This window comes from Danio aesculapii, chromosome 16 (genome assembly GCF_903798145.1).
Source record: "Danio aesculapii chromosome 16, fDanAes4.1, whole genome shotgun sequence".
Lineage (NCBI taxonomy): Eukaryota > Metazoa > Chordata > Actinopteri > Cypriniformes > Danionidae > Danio > Danio aesculapii.
Window position 1 is genome coordinate 49,665,976 of NC_079450.1, and position 25,382 is coordinate 49,691,357.

At 37.2% G+C, this 25,382-nt stretch overlaps 1 protein-coding gene across 1 annotated transcript; it reads right to left on the bottom strand.

The window, feature by feature from the left end:
- Positions 1 to 1,687: 1,687 nt before the first annotated feature.
- znf407 (zinc finger protein 407) lies at positions 1,688 to 24,436 on the bottom strand. The gene is made up of 9 exons (XM_056475997.1): positions 24,366 to 24,436; positions 17,465 to 20,158; positions 14,986 to 15,100; positions 10,860 to 10,934; positions 9,765 to 9,931; positions 7,305 to 7,388; positions 6,657 to 6,777; positions 4,788 to 4,966; positions 1,688 to 3,055 (listed from the first exon to the last, which is right to left on the bottom strand). Exons 2-9 carry the CDS (start codon positions 20,097 to 20,099, stop codon positions 2,253 to 2,255), a joined length of 4,179 nt encoding a protein of 1,392 aa, XP_056331972.1. The 5' UTR covers positions 20,100 to 20,158; positions 24,366 to 24,436; the 3' UTR covers positions 1,688 to 2,252.
- Between the last annotated feature and the right edge of the window lie 946 nt (positions 24,437 to 25,382).

Below are 25,382 nucleotides of genomic sequence, written 5' to 3' on the forward strand. Positions count from 1 at the left end.
CGGCCACTTTATTAGGTTCACCTGTCCAACTGTTCGTTAACGCAATTTTCTAATCAGCCAATTACATGGCAGCAACTCAATGCATTTAGCCATGTAGACATGGTCAAGACGATCTGCTGCAGTTCAAACCGAGTATCATCAAGCTGATTTAAGTGACTTTGAACGTGGCATGGTTGGTGGTGCTAGACGGGCTGGTCTGAGTATTTCAGAAACTGATCTACTGGGATTTTCATGCACAACCATCTCTAGGGTTTACAGAGAATGGTCTGAAAAAGAAAAAATATCCAGTGAGCGGCAGTTTTGTGGGTGCAAATGCCTTGTTGATGCCAGAGGTCAGAGGAGAATGGCTAGACTGGTTCCAGCTGATAGAAAGGCAACAGTAACTCAAATAAGCACTCGTTACAGCTGAGGTGTGCAAAAAAGCATTTCTGAATGCACAACACATCGAACCTTGAGGTGGATGGGCTACAGCAGCAAAAGACCACACCGGGTACCACACTTGTCAGCTAAGAACAGGAAACTGAGGCTACAATTCGCACAGACTCACCAAAATTGGACAATAGAGAATTGAAAAGCGTTGCCTGGTCTGATGAGTCTCCATTTCTGTTGTGACATTCAGATGGTAGGGCCAGAATTTGGCGTCAACAACGTGAAAGCATGGATCCATCCTGCCTTGTATCAACGGTTCAGGTTGATAGTGGTGGTGTAATGGTGTGGGGGATATTTTCTTGGCACAGTTTGGGCCCATTAGTACCAATTGAGCATCGTGTCAACGCCACAGTCTACCTGAGTATTGTTGCTGACCATGTCCATCCCTTTATGACCACAATGTAACCATCTTCTGATGGCTACTTCCAGCAGGATAACACGCCATGTCATCAGACTGGTTTCTTGAACATGACAAGGAGTTCACTGTACTCAAATGGCCTCCACAGTCACCAGAGCTCAATCCAATTGAGCACCTTTGGGATGTGGTGAAACGGGAGATTTGCTTCATGGATCCATCATATCAATATGGACCAAAATCTCTGAGGAATACTTCCAGTACCTTGTTGAATCTATGCCACAAAGGATTAAGGCAGTTCTGAAGGCAAAAAGGGGTCCAACCCGGTACTGGTAAGTTGTACCTAATGAAGTGGCAAAAAAAAAGAAAAAAATACATGGGTATAAAATCACTTCCTGACTGGACAACATTTATGATGTATCCTATAATTTGAGACTGAATTCTGTGCCGTGGGTTAATTTTGCTTTTGACTGTACATAGTGTTCTTTTATCAGCTGGAAGGTCACAAAGACCTCATAAAATGCCTGCAAATACTTTATTTCTAATGGAAATCTCCAGCAAAGAGACAAGGATTTGATGGTTGGACTGAACATGAGAAGAGAAAGGCATGCTTGAGGATTTCATTGTTTTTTTGGGCTGCATCTTGTGTCTTTGGTTCACTTAAGATCTCCCGAAAAGATGTCTTGGTCTGTTTAGTTTGCAGAAAAGTTCATTTTAACTGAACTCACCCAAAGATACACACCTGTTGTTATCTCCCTTTCTCAGTATTGTGAGTTGCAGCTGTCAAATAAAATAAAGCATCCAATATGTTTCATTAACTCTACCCAGGTACATTAGAAAAAACCCCACCTAATTCTGAGACAAATACGACAAGAAACTGATCTGTTCTTCTTTAAAGTTCTGTATTCTTTATTTAAACTCTCAATAGGAAACCTTTACATTGTAAATTCAGAAGATCACTCACAGGGTTTTAATAAAACTAAATCTCAAGAATGTAAATACGCATTTTTTTCAGCTTCATGGGGTTTGCCTGGAGTTTCTTGAAAGGTCAAGACCATGATAGTCCAGTTACAACAGAAGAAAAGGCTATTCACCTAACAGGATTCAAACATACATAAAGGAATCAGACAACAGAAGGTGTACATTTAGCACATTAGTAATCTAAACACCTAAATGTAACAGCAAAAAATATTTAATGTTTTGATTTTTAATCTTCATAATTATTTTACAAATAAGGAAAGAATTAGTTTTAGAAATATCTGTCTGTTTAATATATAATGTTGTTAGGAATTCCAACAAAAAAACAAAAAAACAATTGCAAAAAACAAAAATCTTGCATGGACATTTTGGTGTGTCATCATGGAAACAGACCCTGAGTTCCCTTACAAGGGAAGTTTACTTCTGAAGTCCCCAGACGCTGAATGTCAAATTCAGCAAGATCCGAAGAGAACCATCTCTCAATCTCACTTCACTCAGGACTGATTTCTGAGTAGACGATGGTCTCCTCTCCAGACGGATCCTCCACAGCTCCCTCAACGTGCAGCGTGGAGTCGTCCAGCTGAGTGACTATATAATGCGTCCCTTCATCATTGACGATGACTTGAGTGAGTCCTTCCTTCATCATCAGCTGACTGGCTGCAAACTGGAGCACCTCTTGCATCTCCTCAGACGGTTGCTCATGGGTAGACCCCACCACCTGAGCCACCATGCCCACTTCTGCCCTCTCCTCGTATACCTGCCCTTCACTTTGCCTCCGGGCTGGAGAACTCGTCCCTTTTGGGTGACTTTCAGACACTGCTGCGGCAGTGGTGGAAATCTCTCCCTCAGTAGTGCAGGCCTGCTGGCCCAACTCCGTCACAGCACAAAGCAAAGCATCCAGGGCAGAAGACGATTCAGATGCATTGTGTACAACCTCCGTTTCTGGTCTTCCTTCTCCTACGGTTTCTCCGGATGACTCCACCAGCACATATTGAGTGGTCTGCCCTCCTGTAGAGACTTCCTGACTGGACGTGATTAGCTGCCCGTCCTCGGTGATATGCAGCACTTCAGCCAGCTGACTGGACATGGCGAGGGTCTGTAAAGTGGCAGCGGCCGACTGCTCCAGGGCCTGATCAATAGCCACCTCTCCCCCACTATAGCCCTGGATGATGATGACCTGCTGAACTGCCTCAGAACCCAGTTCGCTCTCCTCAGGGGAAAACGCAGTCTCTGCCTGGACAAAAGATGCCCCCTGACCCTTCAGACGACACTCGTAGGACTTAGACACAATTCCTGCCACAAACACAAGAAAGAGTAGATATAGTAGGATGTTAAATGCATTCTTTGGTTCAATTTTGGCATTTAATGAGAAACTGAGGTGATAGTTTACCCAAAAGTAAAAATTTACTCATTATTTACTCAACCCTCAAGTGGTTCCAAAACTTTATATGAACAGAGAAGAAGATACTTTGAAGAAAGCTCAAATCCTGTAACTATTGACTTCTATAGTAGGAAAAACAAATCCTATTGACGTCAGTGGTTACAGGCTTTCAGCTTACCTCAAAATATCTTCTTTTCTGTTCAACAGAAGAAACTCTGTTGGGTTTGGAACAATTGAAAGTTAAGTAAATGATGACAGAATTTGCAGTTTTGGGTGAACTATCCCTTTAAAGTCGCCATGAAATGGAAGTTGTCCATTTTTTCCACTATCGTGATGTACATTCACTGGAAATGCTGCTGAAATGAGAAATCAAATTTAGAGCTGGTCATGATTTCATTCTTTGGCAACTGATTGGATTGTTAAAAGAGTGGTGTTAAGAAAATGAAGGAAAAGTGACGAATGGACAAATTCAGAGCAGCAGAAACGAGACACTCACTGATAGCCCATGTGACTAGGAAGTGAAGAACAGTTATTTTCAAGAGGGGGAGGGGTTATTCACCTTATTCTCCGCCTACTAGTGGGCACAGCCATTTTGGCTCGAGACTTCCGGTCTCAATCACTTCCATTCATTTTTAGACGTTAAAATCAGCTTGTTTTGCTGCTTGGTGTTGCAAACTGATGTTTTCTTATCATATTATTCTACTTTGTCTGTATAGTAATGCAAACACTTGTTGGTAGAGTACGTAGTTTGACCATTTTCTGCCATTTATTATTCCTAGTCATTTCTCCCTTAGGCAGCTGAATCGGAAGCTCTAAAACCATCACAAAAACGAGCGCACTTCCGCATCACAGGATGAAGTCAATAGTATTTGTTTGGTTTATGAAGGCAAATGAATTATTACAAAACATTTAAGTGCACAGATGCACCATTTATACAAATATTTACTATATACATATACAAATGATTTCCCAGAGATGGGTTGCGGCTGGAAGGGCATTAACTGTGTAAAACATGTCCTGGATAAGTTAGTCATTCCGCTGTGGCGACCCCAGATTAATAAAGGGACTAAGCCGAAAAGAAAATGAATGAATGAATGAATATACAAATGAGAAGAGTAAATTTGGATTTCATGGCAACTTTAATACTGAACATTGGCACAACATGAGATCCTAAAACAGGAAGTATAAGCACAGTGTTCCTATGGGTCAAGGACTTTCTGCACTAATATGATATTATACAGTACTGAAAATTGTTCCCAGTTATTGGGTCATTGTGCCTGCTGCAGCCATGGTACAGCAGCAAAGTCCCTTGATTATTACGCCAGAATCAGAGCATAGTTCCAAGTCATATCGACCTAGAATACAGCAACTTTTCAATTTCCATTGGTCTTAGTCAAGCTTTAAAGAGGGAAAATTATCAAACGCTTTTTTACATTTTTTTTATAGCAAGATACTAATGGTCTAATCCAGTTCACTGATTTATGTTATGCTAAGCTAAGCTAAAAATGCTGACCTGGAGATCAGATAAATGGATTTAAACATGCTAAACTCAGCTGTTCAACTCTAGAAGAGCTGTTAACACGTTTTTCCAAAAAAAAAAAAAAAAACGAAAAGTGGAGTGTTCCTTTAAAAATGTGTGTGTACCTGCGTGTAGATAAGCCAGATCTGGGTTCTCGATGTCAGGATGAGTCTCTTTAAGGTGGTTTCTGAAGTCCATCGGGGCATTGGTGGCATAGCTGCACTTGGGACAGTTATACATCTTCACCCCCTCATGCTTGCCTGTGTGCAGAATGTGTTTACGGATGTTCTCTGCGCAATTAGATCTGATGACAGAAGATACGCATTTTAATTACAACCAACAACAACAGCAACAACAACAAAGGTTCAGCAAAATGTACAGAAGTCCTAAGAGGCTATGCATTAAAATATTTTTCCCTCTTGTTTTTTTGTGATCACGACATCATTTTCTCGTTATCTTGACATAACAACTTGTTTACTTGTGATCTCGACATAACAAAATATTAATCATTCTTCATAATCTAATTCATACAGGCAACAACTTATTTAGAACTATGCTTTAAAATGGTAACAGTTGAGGGGATATTATTGTAAATAGTGATATATATTCATATACAAGAATATAATAATAAATGTACATTAATCATGAGCATGCGTGTTTGCAGTCCTACAATTATGTCTGTTCTGAACTCCCTTAATGTGTTGCATGAATGCGCGTCTTCAATCATTCTTTCTCGGTTCGCAGGGCCAGTGGAGACTCAATGCTGCTCTGGACAAAACATGCATGCTGCCCCTTAATCATACATAATCATTAAGTTACATGAGGAATATTCTGTTTTAAAGGCCGGAGTGTACATCTGAAAATTTTCGGTGGCCCGGTCATACATTGGGAAGGTTAAATAATAAATAAATAAATAAATAAATAAATAAATAAATAAATAAAAGCAAAAAAAAGTGGTGATCACAAGAAAACAAGTAAAAAAATATTTTAATGCATGGCCTCTTAGGACTTAGAAAGTAAGAGACAAGATTTTCATCAAGTAAATGGCAGGATTTTCGTTTTTGGGTAGATTTTTGGTAAGTTTTAGGCATTTTTTTATTATTGCTAATAAACTAAGTTAGTGATTACAAATAAATAACTACACATACTGTAACTCAGGACATATATGAATGAATGTTATCTCAAGATAATATATTTAGAGTTTTTTTTGCTGATTTTATACAGTTGAATTCAGAATTAGTATATTTTCCCCCAATTTTTGTTTAATTTTTTAAAGTATTTTAATTTTTTTTGAATATTTTTTTAAGGTTAGACGTTAAGATTTTAATAACTCATTTCTAATAATTGATTTGTTTTATGTTTGCCATGATGACAGTAAATAATATTTGACTAGAGATTTTTTAAGATACTAATATTCAGCTTAAAGTGACACTTAAAGGCTTAACAAGGTTAATAAGACAAGTTAGGGTTATTAAGCAAATCATTTTATAAAGATGGTTTATTCTATAGAGAATCAAAAATATATATATAGCTTAATAATATTGACGTTGAAAATGGTTTAAAAACTGCTTTTATTCTAGCCGAGATAAAACAAATAACACTTTCTTCAGAAGAAAATATATTATAGGAAATACTGTGAAAAATTCCTGTTTCTGTTAAACATCATTTGGGAAATGATTGAAGAAAAAAACCACAGAAGGGCTAATAATTTTGACTTCAACTGTATATAACACTATACATAACACCTTAAGATAACATTTATTCACATATATTGTGTCATTATTAGTCCTCCTGTGAAACATTAATTCTTTTTAAAGTATTTCCCAAGTGCTGTTTCACATAGAGTAGATTAACAGCTACATTAGAATGCATTTTAAGCAAATGAGTGGTTACACAGTGTGGTCATGCCTTTTTGCGGTCTCACATTAAGTCTTTCTTCCTTATGTTTTTGTTCATATCAACAAAAAAAGACTGAGCTGAGAGGGTTATTGCACCTGTAGTCGCACCAGGGGCATCGATAGGGCTTCTCGCCAGTGTGCACACGCTTGTGCCGAGTCAAGTGGGACTGTGTAGTTGAAGCAAAGTTGCACAGCTTACACTTGAAGGGCCGCTCACCTACAACAGAGAAAAATCCTTAAAACGAGATGTCAGCTGATTGCATTTATGTTTATCAGTCCAAAAACCTTTTAAAGTGATAAAAAAGAGACCTAAAAATGAAAACTCTGTCATCCTTTACATATACTCCACTTGTTTGAGTTTCTTTCTTCTATTGAACACAGAAGAAGACACAATGAGGAATGTTGGGGAAAAGCAGCCATTGACTTCCATAGTATTTTATTTAACCATGAATGTAAATTGCTGCTCCCCCCCCACCCCACACCCCCAACATAACTTCTTTTGTGTTCAACAGAAAATTAAAGTTCATGAACGTTTAGAACCACTTGAGTGTGAATAAAAGGTAAAGAAATTCTCATTTTTGGCTGAAATGATCTCTTAAAGCCTTATTATCTATTGTTAAAATGCATATTCACATTAATTACATTTCGTTCTATTTAAGATTTGTTTTATTTCTACTTCAGTATTTACAAATTTAAAAGGCAGTCTTGAATAAGTTCCAACAGGTCCGAAGTCGTGGTGTGTACCTGTGTGCTGGCGACGATGTTTGGTCAGCGCATGACGAGTTCCTCCAGCAAATCCACAGAGATCACACAAGAAAGACTTCTCTCCTAAAACAGAAAATCAATGACACTGCTTAATATACAGTTGAAGGCTAAGTTATTAGCCCTCCTATGAATTTGTTATTCCTTTTTTAAATATTTCGCAAATGGTGTTTAACAGAGCAAGGAATAATTTTTAAATACATCCTATAATGCAGTGTTTCCCAACCCTGTTCCTGGAGGCACACCAACAGTACATATTTTGGATATCTCCCTTTTCTGACTCATTAACTTCAGGTTTTAGAGTCTCTTCTGATGTTATGATAAGTTGATTCAGGTGTGTTTGATTAGGGAGAGGTTGAAAATGTGTACTGTTGGCGTGCCTTCAGGAACAGGGTTGGGAAACACTGCTATGTTTTTTTCCTCATCAGAAAGTATTATTTCTTTAAATTTAACTGGAATAAAAGCAGCTTAAATAGTTTTAAAGGGGTGGTCTTTAAAATTTTAAAGTATAGGTGATGTGTAATGTAGCTGTGTGAACATAAATAACATCTCTGAATGTAATACGCTCAACGTTCAATTTAAAGGGTGACATTGGCTTTTACAGAGTTAGCTTAGCAAAGCCTACAGCGAACAAATTTTAGGGACTACAAAAAAATACATCCGGGCTAGTGAGATCACAAACGCTTCAGGTTACACGCATTCACCCTGCTCAGCAAAGGGGCGTGGCAAGAGGCGCTGTGATGTTATAGCAGAAAAAGCTAAAATGCCGTCCAAACGCTGCTATTTCCACAGAGCTTCTTCTGTTTCTATTTGGGCTTCCAAAAGACATGATACAAAGAGAGAAGTGCTAACAATTTAATCTTAATTATGTTCCAGAGAATTATAGAAAATATATAGCTAGCATTTGACAAAAGGACAGCTTCAGAATCTCTCCCAGTTCAGTGCTGGATTCGGCTAAAAACTCCTCAAAGGAGCAGCTCCAACAAGCAATAGGTGTGGATTGTGAGCCACAACCTGTGAGTATTTTTATTTGTTAAAATTGATCAATTACCTGCACAGTTTCTAGCATTAACGGTATGTTGTATCGAGGACGTAAACAAGGATGTAAACAATGGGAAATGCTGTTTGGCACCGTAAACAATTTAGCTACAAATTCATCTTTATCAGTCAAACTGTTGTAAACACCCACAATCTTCACCAGCGCTGCAGTGTCTCTCTATGCTGCCGCTTTTCCTGCATTCTACATCTCAAATAACCAACTCGCAAAAGATATGTGAACATTTCATTATACGTACGCATGCTCATAATGAAAGACACTTGTCAAGTTTTATTTTAGAGAGCAGGCGTCAGGTTCAGCTGTGTCCTCTTCATTTTCTGTCTGATTCAGGTTCAAACTGATACGGCTAACAGCTACTCTGACTGACAGTATTTACACAGTTCAAAAGCACGTGCTTGGAGGGGCGTGACGCTTTTCCTGGTGATCTGCGAATCACAGCACACTATGTTAGCTGACAAATCAGAGCCTCTTGAGGGCGGGCTTTTAGAGGAAGTAGGAAATATGACAGTCGTTTTCATGTTAGCTGAGCTGCAGTATATAATCCAAGTAAGATATATGACAAAATAAAGTGATTTTTTACAAATGAAGCATGAGCACACATTGCATTGAGTCATATAAATACAAACAAGCCTTAAAAATACACTCTGGACTACCCCTTTAAATAAAATAAGGATCAATATTATCAACTCCCTTAAGAGCTGTCCAATGACTTGCCTAATAAACCTTACTTGCCTAGTTTAGCTATAATAACTAACAAAAAACAAACCTGAGCTTTTAATTGTCATTTATGAGGGATTTATTACGGAGTAAAATCTGTGCCAATATTACTGAAGTAAATCTAACATTCTGCAAACAAACGCAATCTGCTTTGCACTTTAGAAAAACAAATGCTAGTTTGAGAAAAAACCCAGTGGTGTTAACAGATAAACGGGTCCCACTTTATATTAAGTGTCCTTAATGACTATGTACTTACACATAAATTAATAATTCGTTACAATGTACTTATTGTATAAATACATGTATTTACTGTGTACTTATGCTTGATTAAATACCTGTATGTAACTACATCTGTAATCAACTTCTGTAATTACATTTGTAAATACACTGTTGACCATCCCTTACAGCTTAACCCACCCTTAAACCTACCCATACCACCAAACTTGTCCATAACCGTACCCCATCCCAACTCAAGAGCACCACAAGTGTTCTCAAATACATTATGAACACATTAAGTACATTGTCTTTATTTTTTAATGCAAGTTCATAGTAGTTAAGGACACTTATTATAAAGTGGGACCAATAAACGTATTGCATTTTACAAATATAAATCATATTTCACGAACAAAATGTTTAATCTTTCACAGCTACAAAATCATATCTTGTACCTGTGTGTGTCCTGTAATGATCTTTCATAGCAGAGAGAGTCAGGAAGGCGTAATGACATGATGGCCACGCACACTTGAAGGGTTTGTCTCCAGTGTGTAGTTTCATGTGGTTATTCAGTGCCCATTTCTCACTGAAGGTCCGATCGCACAACTCACACTCAAATTTCCTACAACAGAGAGCACATTAACCAATCAGCTGCAAATCTTCCACAGTTTGCACTATTTGCACCCAAGTTTCGTCCCTTTTATATTTTGTATATATTAGCAAAGAAAACAAACTAAAACAAAAACTGATAACTATTTTTCATGAGCATCCCTGGATGAATAGCTAATTATATATAGGATTTTTCAGTTTTTTTTTTTAATCAAGATCAAAATTTATTCATTCATTTTCTTTTCGGCAATCTCCACACAGGACATGCAAACTCCACACAGAAATGGCAACTGACCCAGCCGAGGCTCGAACCAGTGACCTTCTTGCTGTGAGGCGATTGTGCTACCCACAGCGCCACCGCATCGCCCACAACTTTGTTTATCCAGATGAAAAAAATTAGCACAATGTTAATTCAAGTTGAATTGACTAATTGAAATAAAAAATATGGGCAGCACGATGGTGCAGTGGGCAGCACAATCGCCTCACACCAAGAAGGTCGCTGGTTCAAGCCCCGGCTGGGTCAGTTCGCATTTCTGTGTGGAGTTTGCGTGTTCTCCCCGTGTTGGCGTGGGTTTCCTCTGGGTGCACCGGTTTCCCCCACCAGTCCAAAGAATTGTATTGAATGGTATAGGTGAATTGAGTAAGCTAAATTGTCCATAGTGTATGTGTGTGAATGAGTGTGTATGGATGTTTCATAGAAATGGGTTGCAGCTGGAAGGGCATGCGCTGCGTGAAACATATGCTGGATAAGTTTGCGGTTCATTCCACTGTGGTGATCCAAGATGACAAAGACAAAGACGAAAATAAAATGAATGAACTAAAAAAGATAAAGCTTTCTATAAAGTCTGCATATAATGAATTAAAAGAATATATAACTTAGGAAACCAGAAATTCTGTTAATTATGTTACAGAAGTGTACATGTTGAGTGAATAGTTCAAACCTCTCTTTTGGCTGGCCCAGGCCGTGCTTTCCCAGTAGGTGAGTGTTGAGATGTTTCTTCATCACGAAAGCCCATCTGTAAAACATAAGCCAAATTTAATCAGGGACTGCAATGGTATAGGTATACGGAACATTCTACCAGAAACGTACCTTATCTGTCCCTGAAATAAAAATATACAGTGAGTAAAAGGTATTTCATCCCAAAAATGTCTAAATGGACTGATGGTTGATTTCGGAGTTGTTCTGTAAAGAATTATGTCATTCATTTGGTTCTCAGATTTGTTTTCTTTGTTAAAAACACTTTACATATTTACAAACCCTGTCAAAGTCCTTGTCCTCAGCCCAATAAAACCTACAGCTTTAATAGTTTTGCAATCTATTAAACAAAAAAACAAAAAAACCTTCAATGTTATCATTCACATCAATTGATTAAAAACATGAAACTATAAATAAATTCTACAAATATATAATACAAATACATTTACAATTGTCCTCATGTTTCTGTCAGTCCTGTCACATTCGAATAAAATTTTATATAAAATGCGCGCAATACACCTTTAAGGCGTTCTATCATTGTATTGTATGATATTATGCTTGTTTTTGAGGACGATAAGCTTAAAAGGTCAGGCCCTGTCACATTTTTTATATGTGAAAATGTCAGTTTCTGGTAGAATGTCCCATACACAATATACATTTGATTGACAGATTCAAAGAACAAATATAATTTTGATCACTTACAATGTCAGGGTTATAAACAGAAGGCAAATCACTTACAATGCTCTGTATTCTTGAGTAGTGGTGAACATTTGGGACAAATTAATACTGCTACGTTTGACTTTTTTTTGCAATTTACTATCTTAGATGCACATCGGCACAAGTAAACAACATTATCTATGGCTTTCTTCTAATCAGCTTTTCTAAGTTACTTATTTTCTCCAGACATAAACAAGGCTGTATATTTATTTATTTATATTTGATTTTTTACATTTATTTGTAAACTGAAAATCTGTGAAAGTATGAAACCATACATCAAGAAGTATGACACCTCTGCAAATATGATCCACACTTGTTAATAGAATAATTACCCTTTAACATTTCCTTTTGTACCTATTAAAAAGGAATAGAGATATCAAATCATGGAAGAGGGGAGAGGAACTTCTGAAACAGTACCCCAAAGCTCATAGAGCAACTGCACTGTTAATAAATTCATGCTGCCATAATATGATTTAGTTGAATCAAATTGACTTTTCATCTTAACTTACATCAATCAAATTGACTTAAAATATGAATTTAAACATTTTATAACTTAAAGAATTTTGTTCAAATCTGATTAACTGATTAAAATAAGTTAAAGCAACACAAAAACATTTGTTGTCATAACTTTTCCATATATTTTTTCAGTGTATGCTTTTGTCCAAACTTTTTGTATGAAGGGCCAAAAACCGAATATAATTGAGAGTCGTGAGTCGAAGATAAACATACCAAACTATTTTACATTACCTGCCATGGGTAATTTCCTAATTTATTATGTAACTTTTTAAAATAAATAGAAAGCATTACTTTAAATCATATTAACTAATGCTGCATAACTTTTTTTTAATTATAACTCATTCCAATAACAACATAAACAACCACATTTATAACACAGTAAAGTTCAAAGCTGAATACACTGCACTACCTGACAATAGTCTTGTCACCTATCCAAGTTTTAAGAACAGCAAATAATAACTTGACTCTAGTTGATCATTTGGTGTCAGTAGTGGCTTATATGAAAGGCAAAGGTCTCTAGATTACGCTTATTTTACCTAAATAAAATAGGATCATGCCTTGATTTTTAATTATTTAATTAGGACAGTAAGGTCTAGACTCAAATAACTTATTAATAAAGTCATCTGGAATGGCAAAGAAAGTGTTTGCAGGACTCCCAGAGTTCATCAAGAATCATTGCACTCATCTTCAATGCCTCCTCTTTCATCTTACCCCGGACATGCTCAACAACGTTCATATCTGGTGACTGGACTTGGCTGGCCAATCCTGGAGCACCTTGACCTTCTTTGCTTTCAGGAACTTTTTGCCCTCTCCTGTGATTTGTAATGGGCAGCACAAATGTCTTGATACCTCAGGCTGTTGATGTTGCCATCCACTCTGCAGATCTCTCCCATACTGAATGTTACCCCAAACCATGATTTTTCCTTCACCAAACTAGACTCATTTCTGTGAGGATTCCAATAGGTCTTCTGCAGTATTGTGATGATTGGGATGCAGTTCAACAGATGATTCATCTGAAAAATCGACCTTCTGCCACTTTTCCAAATGATCAACTCAAGTCAAGTTATTATTTGTTGCTCTTACAACTGGGATCGACGACAAGACTTTTGTCAGGTAGTATAGTCAAGCAGAACCTGCCTTTGCCTTGATTCGCTCACCAAAGTCTCTACATTGTCCTCTATCCGTCGGGTGACAGTATGTACTTTTTAAACTAAATTACAGCATTTAAATTGAAACATTTAATTTCAGTTAGCTTTCTTTTAGCTTAACAATAAAACAAACAAATAAAAGGTTACATTAAATATGAAATGACAATCTCTAAACCAACCCCATCATTCTTTCTCTTTTCTCAGATGGGATGGCGGGCCAAATCAAGGGTTACCATGGGCCAACTTTGGCCCACAGGCTATAGTTTGGGCATATCTGCTTTAGTCAGTCCACTTATTAGCAGCAACAGAAAACACAAAAGAGGTTCAAATGTTTTTAAACCTGTGGATCCACAAAAATACTGCTGTAGTCCTTGATTTTTGAAGCCAAAATTACCAAAATCTTCTGATGCTTAAATAGCAAAAATTAACATTTTGAAGAACAGGGATGTATATGTAGATGTATATGGTAGAGTCATCTAAAAAGAGTGTGTCAGTTCACCAATTTATTCTATGATATTAGATTATACCACACACTACCCTGAGGCTATTGCTTTAACATGAAACCCTCTCAATATGCATACTGTTTGAGATATGAGAAAGATTTTTTCATTAGTTAACTTAATCATTTATTATAGCTTGGTGTGTCTTGAATATGTGGGTCATGTGCTTTGGCTCAAGTTTTCTGTGATCAATTAGTCAGCCTGACCTAAATTCAGAATACATCAGATATTTCCAGTTGTGCAGGATATTTAGATTTTAAGGCAAGTCAATATACACTACCAGTCAAAAGTTTGTGGACTATTCTGCCCACCAATACTAGATTTGTGACCCCGGACCACAAAATGTTACATCTTGCATGAGTATTTTTGTGGAGAAAGCCAAAAACACATTGTATGAGTCAAAACAATCAATTTTTCATTTATGCCAAAAATCGTTCCAATATTAAGTAAAGATAATCATCTATGAAGATATTTTGTAAATATCCTTCTATAAATCATTTAAAACTTTTTACATATTTTGAACTTTTGGTTTTGATTAGTAATGTGCATTGATAAGAACTCAATTTAGACAATTACAGATTTTAAAATAGTTACATAATTTAGAAAAAATAAAGTGTCCAATTATAACTTACTACACATCAATAAAAATCTTCCTTATTCATTTTCCAGACGATGCATACATTTTAATTTTACATTTTGTGATACAGGGTCACATTTATCTGATCAAAACATGCTGACAAATCAAAGTACAGTAACTGCAATAATATTTAAAAATTATTAGTTTTAACAATGCACTTTGATCTAATAACTGCAGCCTTGGTGATCATATTCATAAACAACTTTTAAATGAACCTATTATTAACCGAAACAAATATTCATTGATTATGTTCTGTATGATACCAATGACATGTACAGATCCATCCTTATATAACCCATGCAATCATTACAGCTTGATAAAAAACCCTTTAAGCTTCAGTTTTGAAAGTTTACCCAAAGCACCATCAACCTATAAACCCAAATATCTTCATCTTACTGTATGCTTCATTTTAGTTTTGAAATTGAGGAAATGTATAGCATGTATATGTCTTTTTATTTGGGGTTTGTGAGGTGCTAAGACACTCTTTGTAAAACTTCCAACACAAGAGTTATATTAAACATAAAAGTTCTCTGAGGGGGTTCATCTTCCTCCTCACATCTCTCTTGAACTCACCCACAGATGTGACACTTGTACTCTCTCATGCCTAGATGTCTCTTAACATGGTTGCGAGCATCACCGAGCTGTGCCGTGGAAAAGTTACAGATCTTGCACCTGAATGGTTTGGATCCTGCAGAGGAAAAATAATTTTAAAAAGACATTCAATTTTCTTCTTCATATTAAGCAAATATATATACAATTTCATAAAAAATTTAAAACGGCTAAAGACTTTTACCCAGAAGAAAAAATATTACAGGAAATACTGTGAAAAATTCCTTGCTCTGTTAATCGTCATTTGTGAAATATTTGACAAAGAATAAAAATACAGGAGGGCTAATAATTTTGACTTCAACTACATGTAAGCTCACGTTATTTATATATTTATTATAGGTTTGTTTACATTCCAAGTAAGTGTGCTTGGTATTCAAACCTTCTAGAAGTGAAACATAAAACAGATCTAAACTCACAGTGAACAATGTGCCACCATATGGAATTTATCAAGAAAGTAAGTACCCTGAAAGTTATTAGGCCCTACATGTTATATGCTACTTGTAAAGGTTTTGACAGTAAGAGTCATAAAAGTTATGGATAAACATCTAGCTGCTTATTCTTATGAGTTATGAGTGTGTTTTAAGCATAACATTCAAGGACATGGTGGAAACTCTCTCCACTGAAGGCATTCATTATCCTACTTATTAAGTTCAGTTTGTTATTTGTTTTGTTATTGTTATTAAAATTTGTTTCAAAACTATTTCTAAATTCAGTTCTAATTTCCAGCAAACGAATAAATGAACAATAATAACGAAGTGTGGTCAAACAACTGAGTTATATCCAAACAAACGTCCTATTCTTATGCCCCATATGGTGATGCACACGTCAAAAAAACGACAGGTGGACAAATCTAAACTTGTTTTTATTAAAATAAATCTAAATATGCATATAATAAATAATACCGCTAATAATAACAATAACATTATACAAGTGCAAATTATCATGAATAAACTGAAAAAAAGCCCTGCTAAAGTGAAAAAGGCATGGAGGTAGTGCATGGTTTCAGCTACATTCATTCTTCCATGGGAGGGCGCCACACCAAAATTCACTGGAAAGGTGCATGATGCGTGAGGCCAGCAAACACGACGTAGCGTTCAGTTATGACGAACAGTTTCCATCATTACGTTTTATTTATAGAGGTTTTATTTATATAAAGTACTATGGCTCTGCATACAATGACTTTATCTTGCTAGAGTTTATAACCGCGTTTCACTTTACTTAAGGATGCATTAATGCCACTCTGTAGGTCTATTGGAGACATTAGACGAGTCTTCGCTGAGGCCAGCTTCCAGCCACCGCCGCTGAGACTGCAGCTCTGCACAAGACGTTTGGCCAGCGGAGAAATTAAAATGGTCATGCCCAACTGAGTCTGGTTTCTCTCAAGGTTTTTTTTTTTTCTTCACTTCGCCAATTAGTGAAGTTTTTTTTCCCTCTCCGCTGTCGCCACTGGCTTGCATGGTTCGGGATCTGTAGAGCTGCGCATCGTTGGATTTGCTCTTCAGTTTTTGGACTCTCAGTAGTGATTATTAAACCACACTGAACTGAGCTAAACTGAACTGAACTTAAACACTGAAAACTGAACTACACTGTTCCTATTTACTATGACCTTTTATGTGAAGCTGATTTGACACAATCTACATTGTATAAGCGCTATACAAATAAAGGTGAATTGAAGTGAATTGAATTGAATTGAATTCACAAATATTCCTAGCAAATCTAATAAATGTTGGAGACTCGTTACATAATGTTACTCGTTACATATTTGAGAGCGCACAAGAAAAAACTGCACTTGAGCAGCGTGTATTTGAGGGCACACAAGAAGTTAACGAACAGATAAAATCGGCGCTCGAGCACAGAGATTCACATGCTCGTATTACATGAATGCAATCTCGACTTGTAATACTGCGCTCACTGCATTTGTCAATGAAATTACGTCACAGGTAGCTGGTAGATCTGTGTAAAAGGCCTAACAGAGTCTGCCGCCACAGCTTAAAAAAGTCCTAGAGGAAACACTGTAGTGGTTTTTATATTTATGTAGAAAATAATATTTTAATCCTTTAATTTTTTGTCATATGTAAAGATATTTGTGTCTTGTTGTACAACCTGTGTTTATTGAGCAATGTCTAGGCTTTTGGACCTGCATAGGGGCGTAACTAACGCGCTCTGCGTCAGACTTTAGAGCAGCTTTTAGTTGGTCAATGGTGCGGTCTATTTTAGTTCCTCAAAATATCAACTCGCCATCAATGCGCCTTAACACACCTCCTTTTTAAACCAGCATACCCATGAGTCTACAACAACGTGGCACAAAACGTGAAAATTACAGTTGCGCTGGTCTTAAAATAGCAACAAATCGTGCCAAGCACGTCTTGCGCCTTATTGAGCCAGGTGTATGATAGTGCTATGATGCACACATTGATAATGTTAATGATAAAGAGAGACGTACCTGTGTGTGTTCGAACGTGAGCCAGGAAAGCCATGGAGTTGCTGCTCTTGCATACTTTGCCGCAGTACTTGCACACACTGCCCTGGTTCTCCTGCCGCTCTCGGTTGATCTGCTCGGTGTCTTCCAGCACGTATTTGTTCACTTCCCTCAGCAGCTCCTCATGTTTTTCTTTGATGTGCACAAATAGTTCCTGCTCCGTTTGGCAGGGCTCATTGCATCGGACACATTTGAAGCTGGCACCTCCTTCTGGAAGATCTTCAATGCTTCCGTTCTCATTGCGCATGTGTGCCGCACTTCCCAAGTGCTGCTGCAGGTTACTGTCCGTATAGAAGGACTTTCCGCAGAGCAAGCAATGGAAATTCTTCTCTTTGGATGGATGTTTCATGGAGATGTGAACGTTTAGGCCACTTATGCCATCTGCCAAAAATCCGCAGTCTTCACAACGTATACGTGGAATTGACTTGGCATTTTTTGCGTCAAGGGTTTTAGGCTTTCTGATGCTCTGCTTGTTTACTACACCTGCAATTTCATCTCCAACATGTGAGGCTTGCTTGTGCTCTGCAATATTTTTCAAGGGATAGATGCAAGAATCCAACTGTGTCAGTCGAAGGTGTTTCTCTGTAGATTGACCTTCATCTCCAGAATCTGCAATTTCATCCTCATCCATCTCATTCTCCTCATCCATATCCTCCATCTTTACCGACTGGATCACATCAGAAACGGTTGGATCTGATTCTTCGTTATCTTTGGATGTACTCTGTTCATCAGACTGCTTTTCTCCATTCTCGTTATTACAATTCTCCTCACTTAAGTCTGCTGAAAGGTCTGCATCTTTAGTCGTTGGACTTTCAGAGGCTAAAACAGTGATTGTTTCCTGGTCTTCAGGGGAAACGTTGCTCTGTCTTTTCAAGTAACACTCACGTTGTTGCTTGTGCTTTTCTGTCGCCATATGCCTAAACATCTCCCTGCGCGTTACAGTGTAGTAGGTGCACGCTAGACAAACAAACTCAAAGTCTTTTGTGTGCTTGCGTCGCACATGGAGCGCAAGCGACTGTGCTGAATGAGCAACAAAGTCACACTGAGAGCAGTTGTTACCAGAGTCATATTTGATTTTCTTACACGCCACAACACTGGAGTCATTACTTTCCACTTCATCGACAGACATCTCAATCTCTGCTACTTTGTCAACAAGTTCTGCCTCGTTTGTCTTCGACTGACTCGACTGCTCAGCATTTAGCAGTACTACCCCACTGCCAGTTCCAGCTGCATGCATTCTGCCAATGTGCTTTTTGGTTTCACAGTGGCGGTCCATATCACCTTTGGTCACGCAATAGTAGTTGCAAAGCTTACAAACAAAGCTGTACAACCGACTGTGCCTGCGTCGTATGTGAACGCTGAGGTTGGTGGCACTTGAAGCGACGAGCCCACAATGACTACAAACAGTGCCGTTAGAGGTCTTCGGTCTGCCTCGCTTGCGTTTTTGAGGAGAACCTGTCCCTCCATCCTCTGCTGGTTCTTGTAGTAGGTTTTCTGTGTCCTGAACTTCCACAGCTTCATTAGAGCATTGGGTATCACTGTCATTCATGTCTTCGTCTTCTCTTTGATCGGAACGAATCACGAGGACTTTTTCAACACAGTCTTTAAATAAAGAGCTAATATTTTTCTCTTTGGCTACCTGTTGGTGGACTTCTTCTGTCAGATGGGCCTCCATTGCCTCGGTGGTGGTGGTGTAGTAATGACAGATCTTGCAGTGGAAACGGTGCTCCACCGGATGGTGTGTTTTAATGTGTTGTGCTAACATTACGGAGTTGTCAGCTGTGAAGGTGCACTTACCACACTGATGTTGTGACCTGCCTTCAGTTGTACGCTTCAACAATGCTGTTGTCTTTAACAAATCCTGATTCCCTAACGTCTTTTTGTTGTGCTTCTTGGTCATGGAGTCCTCGATATCACAATTCGTCTCTTTTCTATGAGAGTCTGGACTGTGTCCATCTGTTAATGTTTGTGGAGTATTGGACTTTGAATGTTTTTGAGTTTTATCATTCTCATCCATTCCATCATTTTTAACGCCATGTTTAATGGCTTCATTTGTACCTTCACCATCAGTTCCTAATCTACATGAACTGGGTTCAACTATTTCCAGCAACATCTGAGTAGGACTATTTCTTGTATCCTCAGAGTTTCCAACAACCTTCTCAGATTTTTCATCCACACAGCAATCTGATTGTTTGTCCTCTTCTGATAGAGACATCGAAGAACCCTCCAGATGCAACTTTGAAAGGTGTGTTTGGTTTTCAGCTTCTTGTAATTGTGAGTGTTTCCTCTTTGAGTGAATTTTCAATGCTGTTTGCGTTTTTGCAACAAAACTGCACAATGAACAAACTAAAGGATTAATTGTTTCTGAAGAGTCACACTCTTTTGACTGTATGGATCTTGAGTGGTCCTCTACTGTATCGGTCTCAGCATGCTCATGTTCCTCTTCAATACACACATATCCTGAATCATCAGACGTTTTAGCACTTTTAGGTGCTGAGGAAATATCTTCTGTGCCAGTTTCACTGGCTTTTCTCTTAGTTTGGCCTTTGTCCTTTGAAATCTCCTTTCCAGATCTTAATTTCCGTTTTGGAGCGTCCATGTTGCTGCTGGTTAAGGGGGAGTATTACTAGACCTCATTTGAAGGATCCATGGACCTTCCTGTGAACATAATGAATATCAAAAATGTATAATAACAATAATGCTAGCAAATTATTACACTGTATTAAATAACTGTATTACACTGCATTCACAATTTCAACAACACATCAAAGTTATGTATTGATAGACAGAGAATATCATAATAATGCCTAGCAGCAAACTGAACTGAAATAATTAAACAACAAATATATTGAAGCATTTGATAATCAACATTAAGAAAGCACAACTTTAGGTTTGCACAATTTTTATCAGTGTTTGTAGAACAAGTAAAACAAGAAGCAAATGCAAAACAAGATGTTATTGAATGATTCACGCTTCATGTTAGTTTGAACTATAGCACCTATAGAGGTTTATTACTTTAACCAGATAAAAGAGCCTCAAATTACATCTGAATTTCAAAATTAGACTTAATCAAAGTAAAAGCTGAACAAGTTCTGAAATTTATTTAGGAAAAAAATTAGGGAATCTTTCTTGGTATATGTTAAGTGTTGTTTCAGTGGGCATAGACTTCTATGGCCTGATTTCTAAAGTAACACCCTCTTGTATATTGTTATATCTTGCATAATGTTAAGGACAGAAGATTCTTAAGTGTATCATTTCCATGTTTTTAAGGCACATGACTGATATTTCAAGACAGTTTAAAGGTCATTTGAAGTGCTTCAAACTGCATTTTTTTAATTCGATGTTTGACAATCTTAACTGAAACATGAAGAAATAAGCAAATGAGAAGTGTCTGGGAGGAGGCGGGACATGTCAGGTACTACAGAACATTTGATTGGTCAAAAAATTTAATGACAACCTGAAGTAAGAGTTGATGTCAAAAAATCCTTGATTCATTTAGGCGGATATAACAAACTACAGGCTCTGCATGTTTATATCTTCTTAATGTGAATTGTCACTGCAAAATAGTTTATAGATATCCTTAATTCTAACTTACTAATACCAATATTGCCTTGTCTAATATTTACATATCTATACTAATATCTATATTAATAGTAAACTTTTAATCTCTGCCAATTTTACTTGCTCCCTAGTTGCTAAGAGAGCTCAAATGTGTTGCAAGTAAAAAATATCATCATACATTTGACAACACACATGCATTCTTGTTGTCAGAGATCTGAGTGGTAAGTAGGCCTGTCATAATAACATAATAATAATGGACATCATAATAATGGACATGTCCTCATCATTTTTGGTGATGCAATATATATCACCCACACATAAAAACCAATTTTAGCCACATTTCAGCTGATTGCACAACCTCTCTATCTCTATTGGAGGTGTCAGTGGCAGTATGGTTAAAAAAACACTTTAGTATTTACTATTAATTACTATAGAATATTTTCACGTGGGTGCCTGACGACTGAAAATAGATCTGTCACTTTTATCTAGTGCTTTTTAGGTATGGGATAATAGCCATTTTGAAGGTATACTAATTTTTTTTTTACAGTTTTATTTTAGTTTTTTTTAGGACAGCAATATTTCCAGAAGAAAAGATTTATGTTGCAATTTTTTAAAAATGTTTCTCAAAATAAAATATATTCAAAGCGGAGGAGTTCAAAGGAGAAATTTTTTTTTTACCCAGACATTTAAAAAGAATATATTTTAGAGCAGTAATCACAATACTGTGAAACCGTGATATTTTTATCCAAAGTTATCATATCGTCAGAATCTTATACCGTCCCATGCCTAGTGCTTCTTACCTCTGACATTTTTGGTAACATTTATTATTATTTATTTATTTGTTTAGGATATACGTTTTCACAATCTGATTCCAATGCCCAATTATTAAATTGTTAAAATTACTATAATTAAATGAAATATTCTTAAGAATAAAATATTATGTGTCCTTTGGAAGAGTGTACCTGCATTATGATGCTGTTATAGTGTCAAAATGGTCTTAAAAATGACAATAATATTGTTTATCGCAATAAATTTTGGTGCTATATATCGTACCACAAAAAAAAATTTAAAAATCGATATCGTGACAGACCTAGTGGTGAGTTTACGGTTCATTTTAACATCCTGATTGTATGATTACTTGTTGTTTGTATGTTTTGCTCCTAATAATCTAAACAGGAAGAAGCCAGGTGTGTCACTTTTTAGGGTCCCCCCTAGGGTTGTCTCGATCCTGGAATTCGATACCATTCGCTACTAAAATTTAAAAAACCTCCATGTCCTGCGAACATTTGGGTGCTGTTGAGCACATTCTTAAACAGCGCTGATTTGTCATTGTGTTCACATGCTCAACAAAAATGACTGTGATTGGCCGTGAAGGTCATCGGTTCACCAAACTCACCGCTATTTACTGCATGTAACCACAGATACAAGGACACTGGAGCGTTTTAAAGCCGTGATTCATCAGCGAATGGCTCATACGTCAGCTTATAGACAAACCAGCTGATAGACGTGACTTTGAAACGCTCCAGTGTCCCTGTATCTGTGCTTACACTGGGTAAACAGCGGTGAGGTCAGTGAACCGACGACCTGCACAGCCAATCACATTCATTTCTGTTGAGCATGTGAACACAATGGCAAATCAGAGCTGTTTAGGAACGAGCTCCACAGTGCCCAAATGTTCACAAGAAATGGACGCTTTTAAAATTTCAGTACCGATTGGTATCGAATTCCAGTATCGTGACAACCCTACCGTGCGTTTACTAGTGCGTTTCTGTTTTTGCATGTGTTGTGCATGCCTGTTTGCTATCATACTGATGCTTTTTTTTTTTTTTGTGTGTGTGTTTTTCTATATGCATGTGTTTTCTTAACTTGCAGCATGTTTCTTTATTTGCATGTGTTGGAAGAATTTGCATATGTGTGTGTTGTCAAACTGATGAAGATGTTTTCTCAATTTGTTAGCGTTTTTATCTATTTGCATGCGCTTTATTAACTTGCAGCACCGGTTTCAGCTCTCTGCCACCATACATCAATGACTAAACACACCATGAGTTCATTACAGTAGAAGGGTAGGAACAATGTTTACGACACAATGACTACCAGGAAATGTTACAAAAACTTGAGAAAGGTCACTTTCTTTAAGTAAATGGCATTAAACTATTTTAAAATAAATATTTAGAGCAGGTTATTTTTCTGATACAAGACGAAAAACTGGGGCGGCACGGTGGGTAGCTAGCACTGTCACCTCACAGCAAGAAGGTCGCTGGTTCGAGCCTCGGCTGGGTCAGTTGGCATTTCTGTGTGTAGTTTGCATGTTCACCCTGCATAGGGGTGCTCCGGTTTCCCCGACAGTCCAAAGACATGGTATAGGTGAATTGGGTAAGCTAAATTGCTAAATAAAACAAATGCTGGATAAGTTGGCGGTTCATTCCGCTGTGGTGACCCCAGATTAATAAAGGGACTAAACCAAAAAGAAAATGATTGAAGACGAAAAACTGACATTACACTTCTGTACTGAAGTATTTAGATCATATTTGATAGCTGAACTGAATAAGGAGCTTGTTTTTTAGTAGTGTATTTATCACACAACGGTATACAAGTAGATGATGTAAATATTGTTACATCTTCATTCAGACAGATCAGTAATATCAGAGAATAATAATGAGATTAATTAATGGAAACTCAGGTTTCGAGGTTCAAAAGTTCAAAATTGAACACTTCAATAAATAACATACACACTTTAATATATAACATTAATGATGAAATATGCACAATTAAAGGAAGCCTGCATTTATAATCACTCTTTATTATACTTGCAATATTGTTAATATTTTCGCTGAAATATAAAAACTAACGTCAGCGCGTTAATGCAATGGTGTAGAAATTACAGTTTCTACTGGTACATGATATATTTGGATGAAACAGCTTAAAAATAACACATAAACTTTAACCAGCAACATTAAACTTTAATTAACCCAGTTTGCCATATTTATCTTCTTTCTCTGACAAGAAATCGTTTCGTTTTTACTTCCTATTGCCCTGAGTCTTTATGTTGCTGGCGTGACTCTCGTCCAATCAAAAGGCTTAATTCTTGCGTTCGTCCAATTGAAACACGGGGAAGGCGGGCCTTCGCTTGAGCACTGAAACGACGGCAGCACAGAGGCCCCAAAAGCGTATCATGTCTCACTTATAAATCCTTCACCTTAAGCGCTTATTAGCGACAGGAACATAGTTAACGTGCATATATTACGTTTATAACATCGGATCTGCGTTCATGCGGTCAAAAAAAGTTTAGTTTGAAAGCTATTACCTGAAATGTTGCTCGTATTCCCTCAATTCGCGCGTTCTGCTCTTGGTCACAAACGGCGCACCGTAGTCTGCTAGCTGTTACGTCAGCCGAGACGTACGACGTAAGCCAGAGATGTTTTTATGATGGAGAGGATAGCAACCTTAAACTGGTCCAATCTAGATCACGTGCCCCAATCGCTGAACGCCAAATGACTGAACCGCTGTGGCGATCCTTTTATTAATTTATTTTTAATGCGAATTGGTAGAAAAAAATACCATTATAAACACAGAGACAAAAGGGGTAAATAAATTAAAAAGTAGCACAGAAATATACTCAAAAACAAACATAACGCCAGGATAACAACGATAACAATGATGTAGTAAAGTTACATCTTAAAGAGACACAATAAGAATATAACGAGACAGTTTGCATTGCTTTTGGACTAAAACAATTGTAAATAGTTTCCAAATATTGATCAAGGTCATTATAAATAAATATTATTAAAAAATAGGTTTAGAGCCACTCAACTTTTGGTTATAAGTATGAAACGTGGCTAACATAAAACATAAATTAATTGCATGCACAGTTTTCTTTAGAAGCGTAAAACAACCCAAATAAAATATCTTTAAACAACAGGAATAGTCACTCATAAGACTGAATAAACTCTAACAAATCTGACCAACGTCTATCTGTGTAGCCATAAATTAAGTCTTCCTCTGAACTGTAGAGATCTCTGTGGTAACAGTGACAGAAACGAAGCATTTGGAAACTCGGAATCAAATGATTCAAAGCAAATTGATTCACTGTTTCTAGACACTCGAAACACAACAGCCATGGTGGCATCTGGTGGTGAAGATGGTGTAATGCAACGAAAACATAACCCAACACTCCTTTTTACATCCCAAAACAGCTCGCAAAAAATTGGGGGTTCATTGTGGTAAAACCCCTGATAAAAGAAGTGAATAAGCTGAACGAAAGTGAGTGGGTTTTCACTAAAATTGTTATACTTTTATTAATGTGTAGTTCTGGTAGCACGGT

Bases quoted from the DNA above. Each gene is read 5' to 3' on its own strand.
- znf407 (XM_056475997.1), bottom strand. From the start codon at position 20,099: ATGGACGCTCCAAAACGGAAATTAAGATCTGGAAAGGAGATTTCAAAG. The intron at 7,389-9,764 runs GTACAAGATATG...TTTCTGTTTTAG, and splicing joins TCATTACAGGACACACACAG to GAGAGAAGTCTTTCTTGTGT. The intron at 6,778-7,304 runs GTACACACCACG...TCTCTGTTGTAG, and splicing joins ACATCGTCGCCAGCACACAG to GTGAGCGGCCCTTCAAGTGT.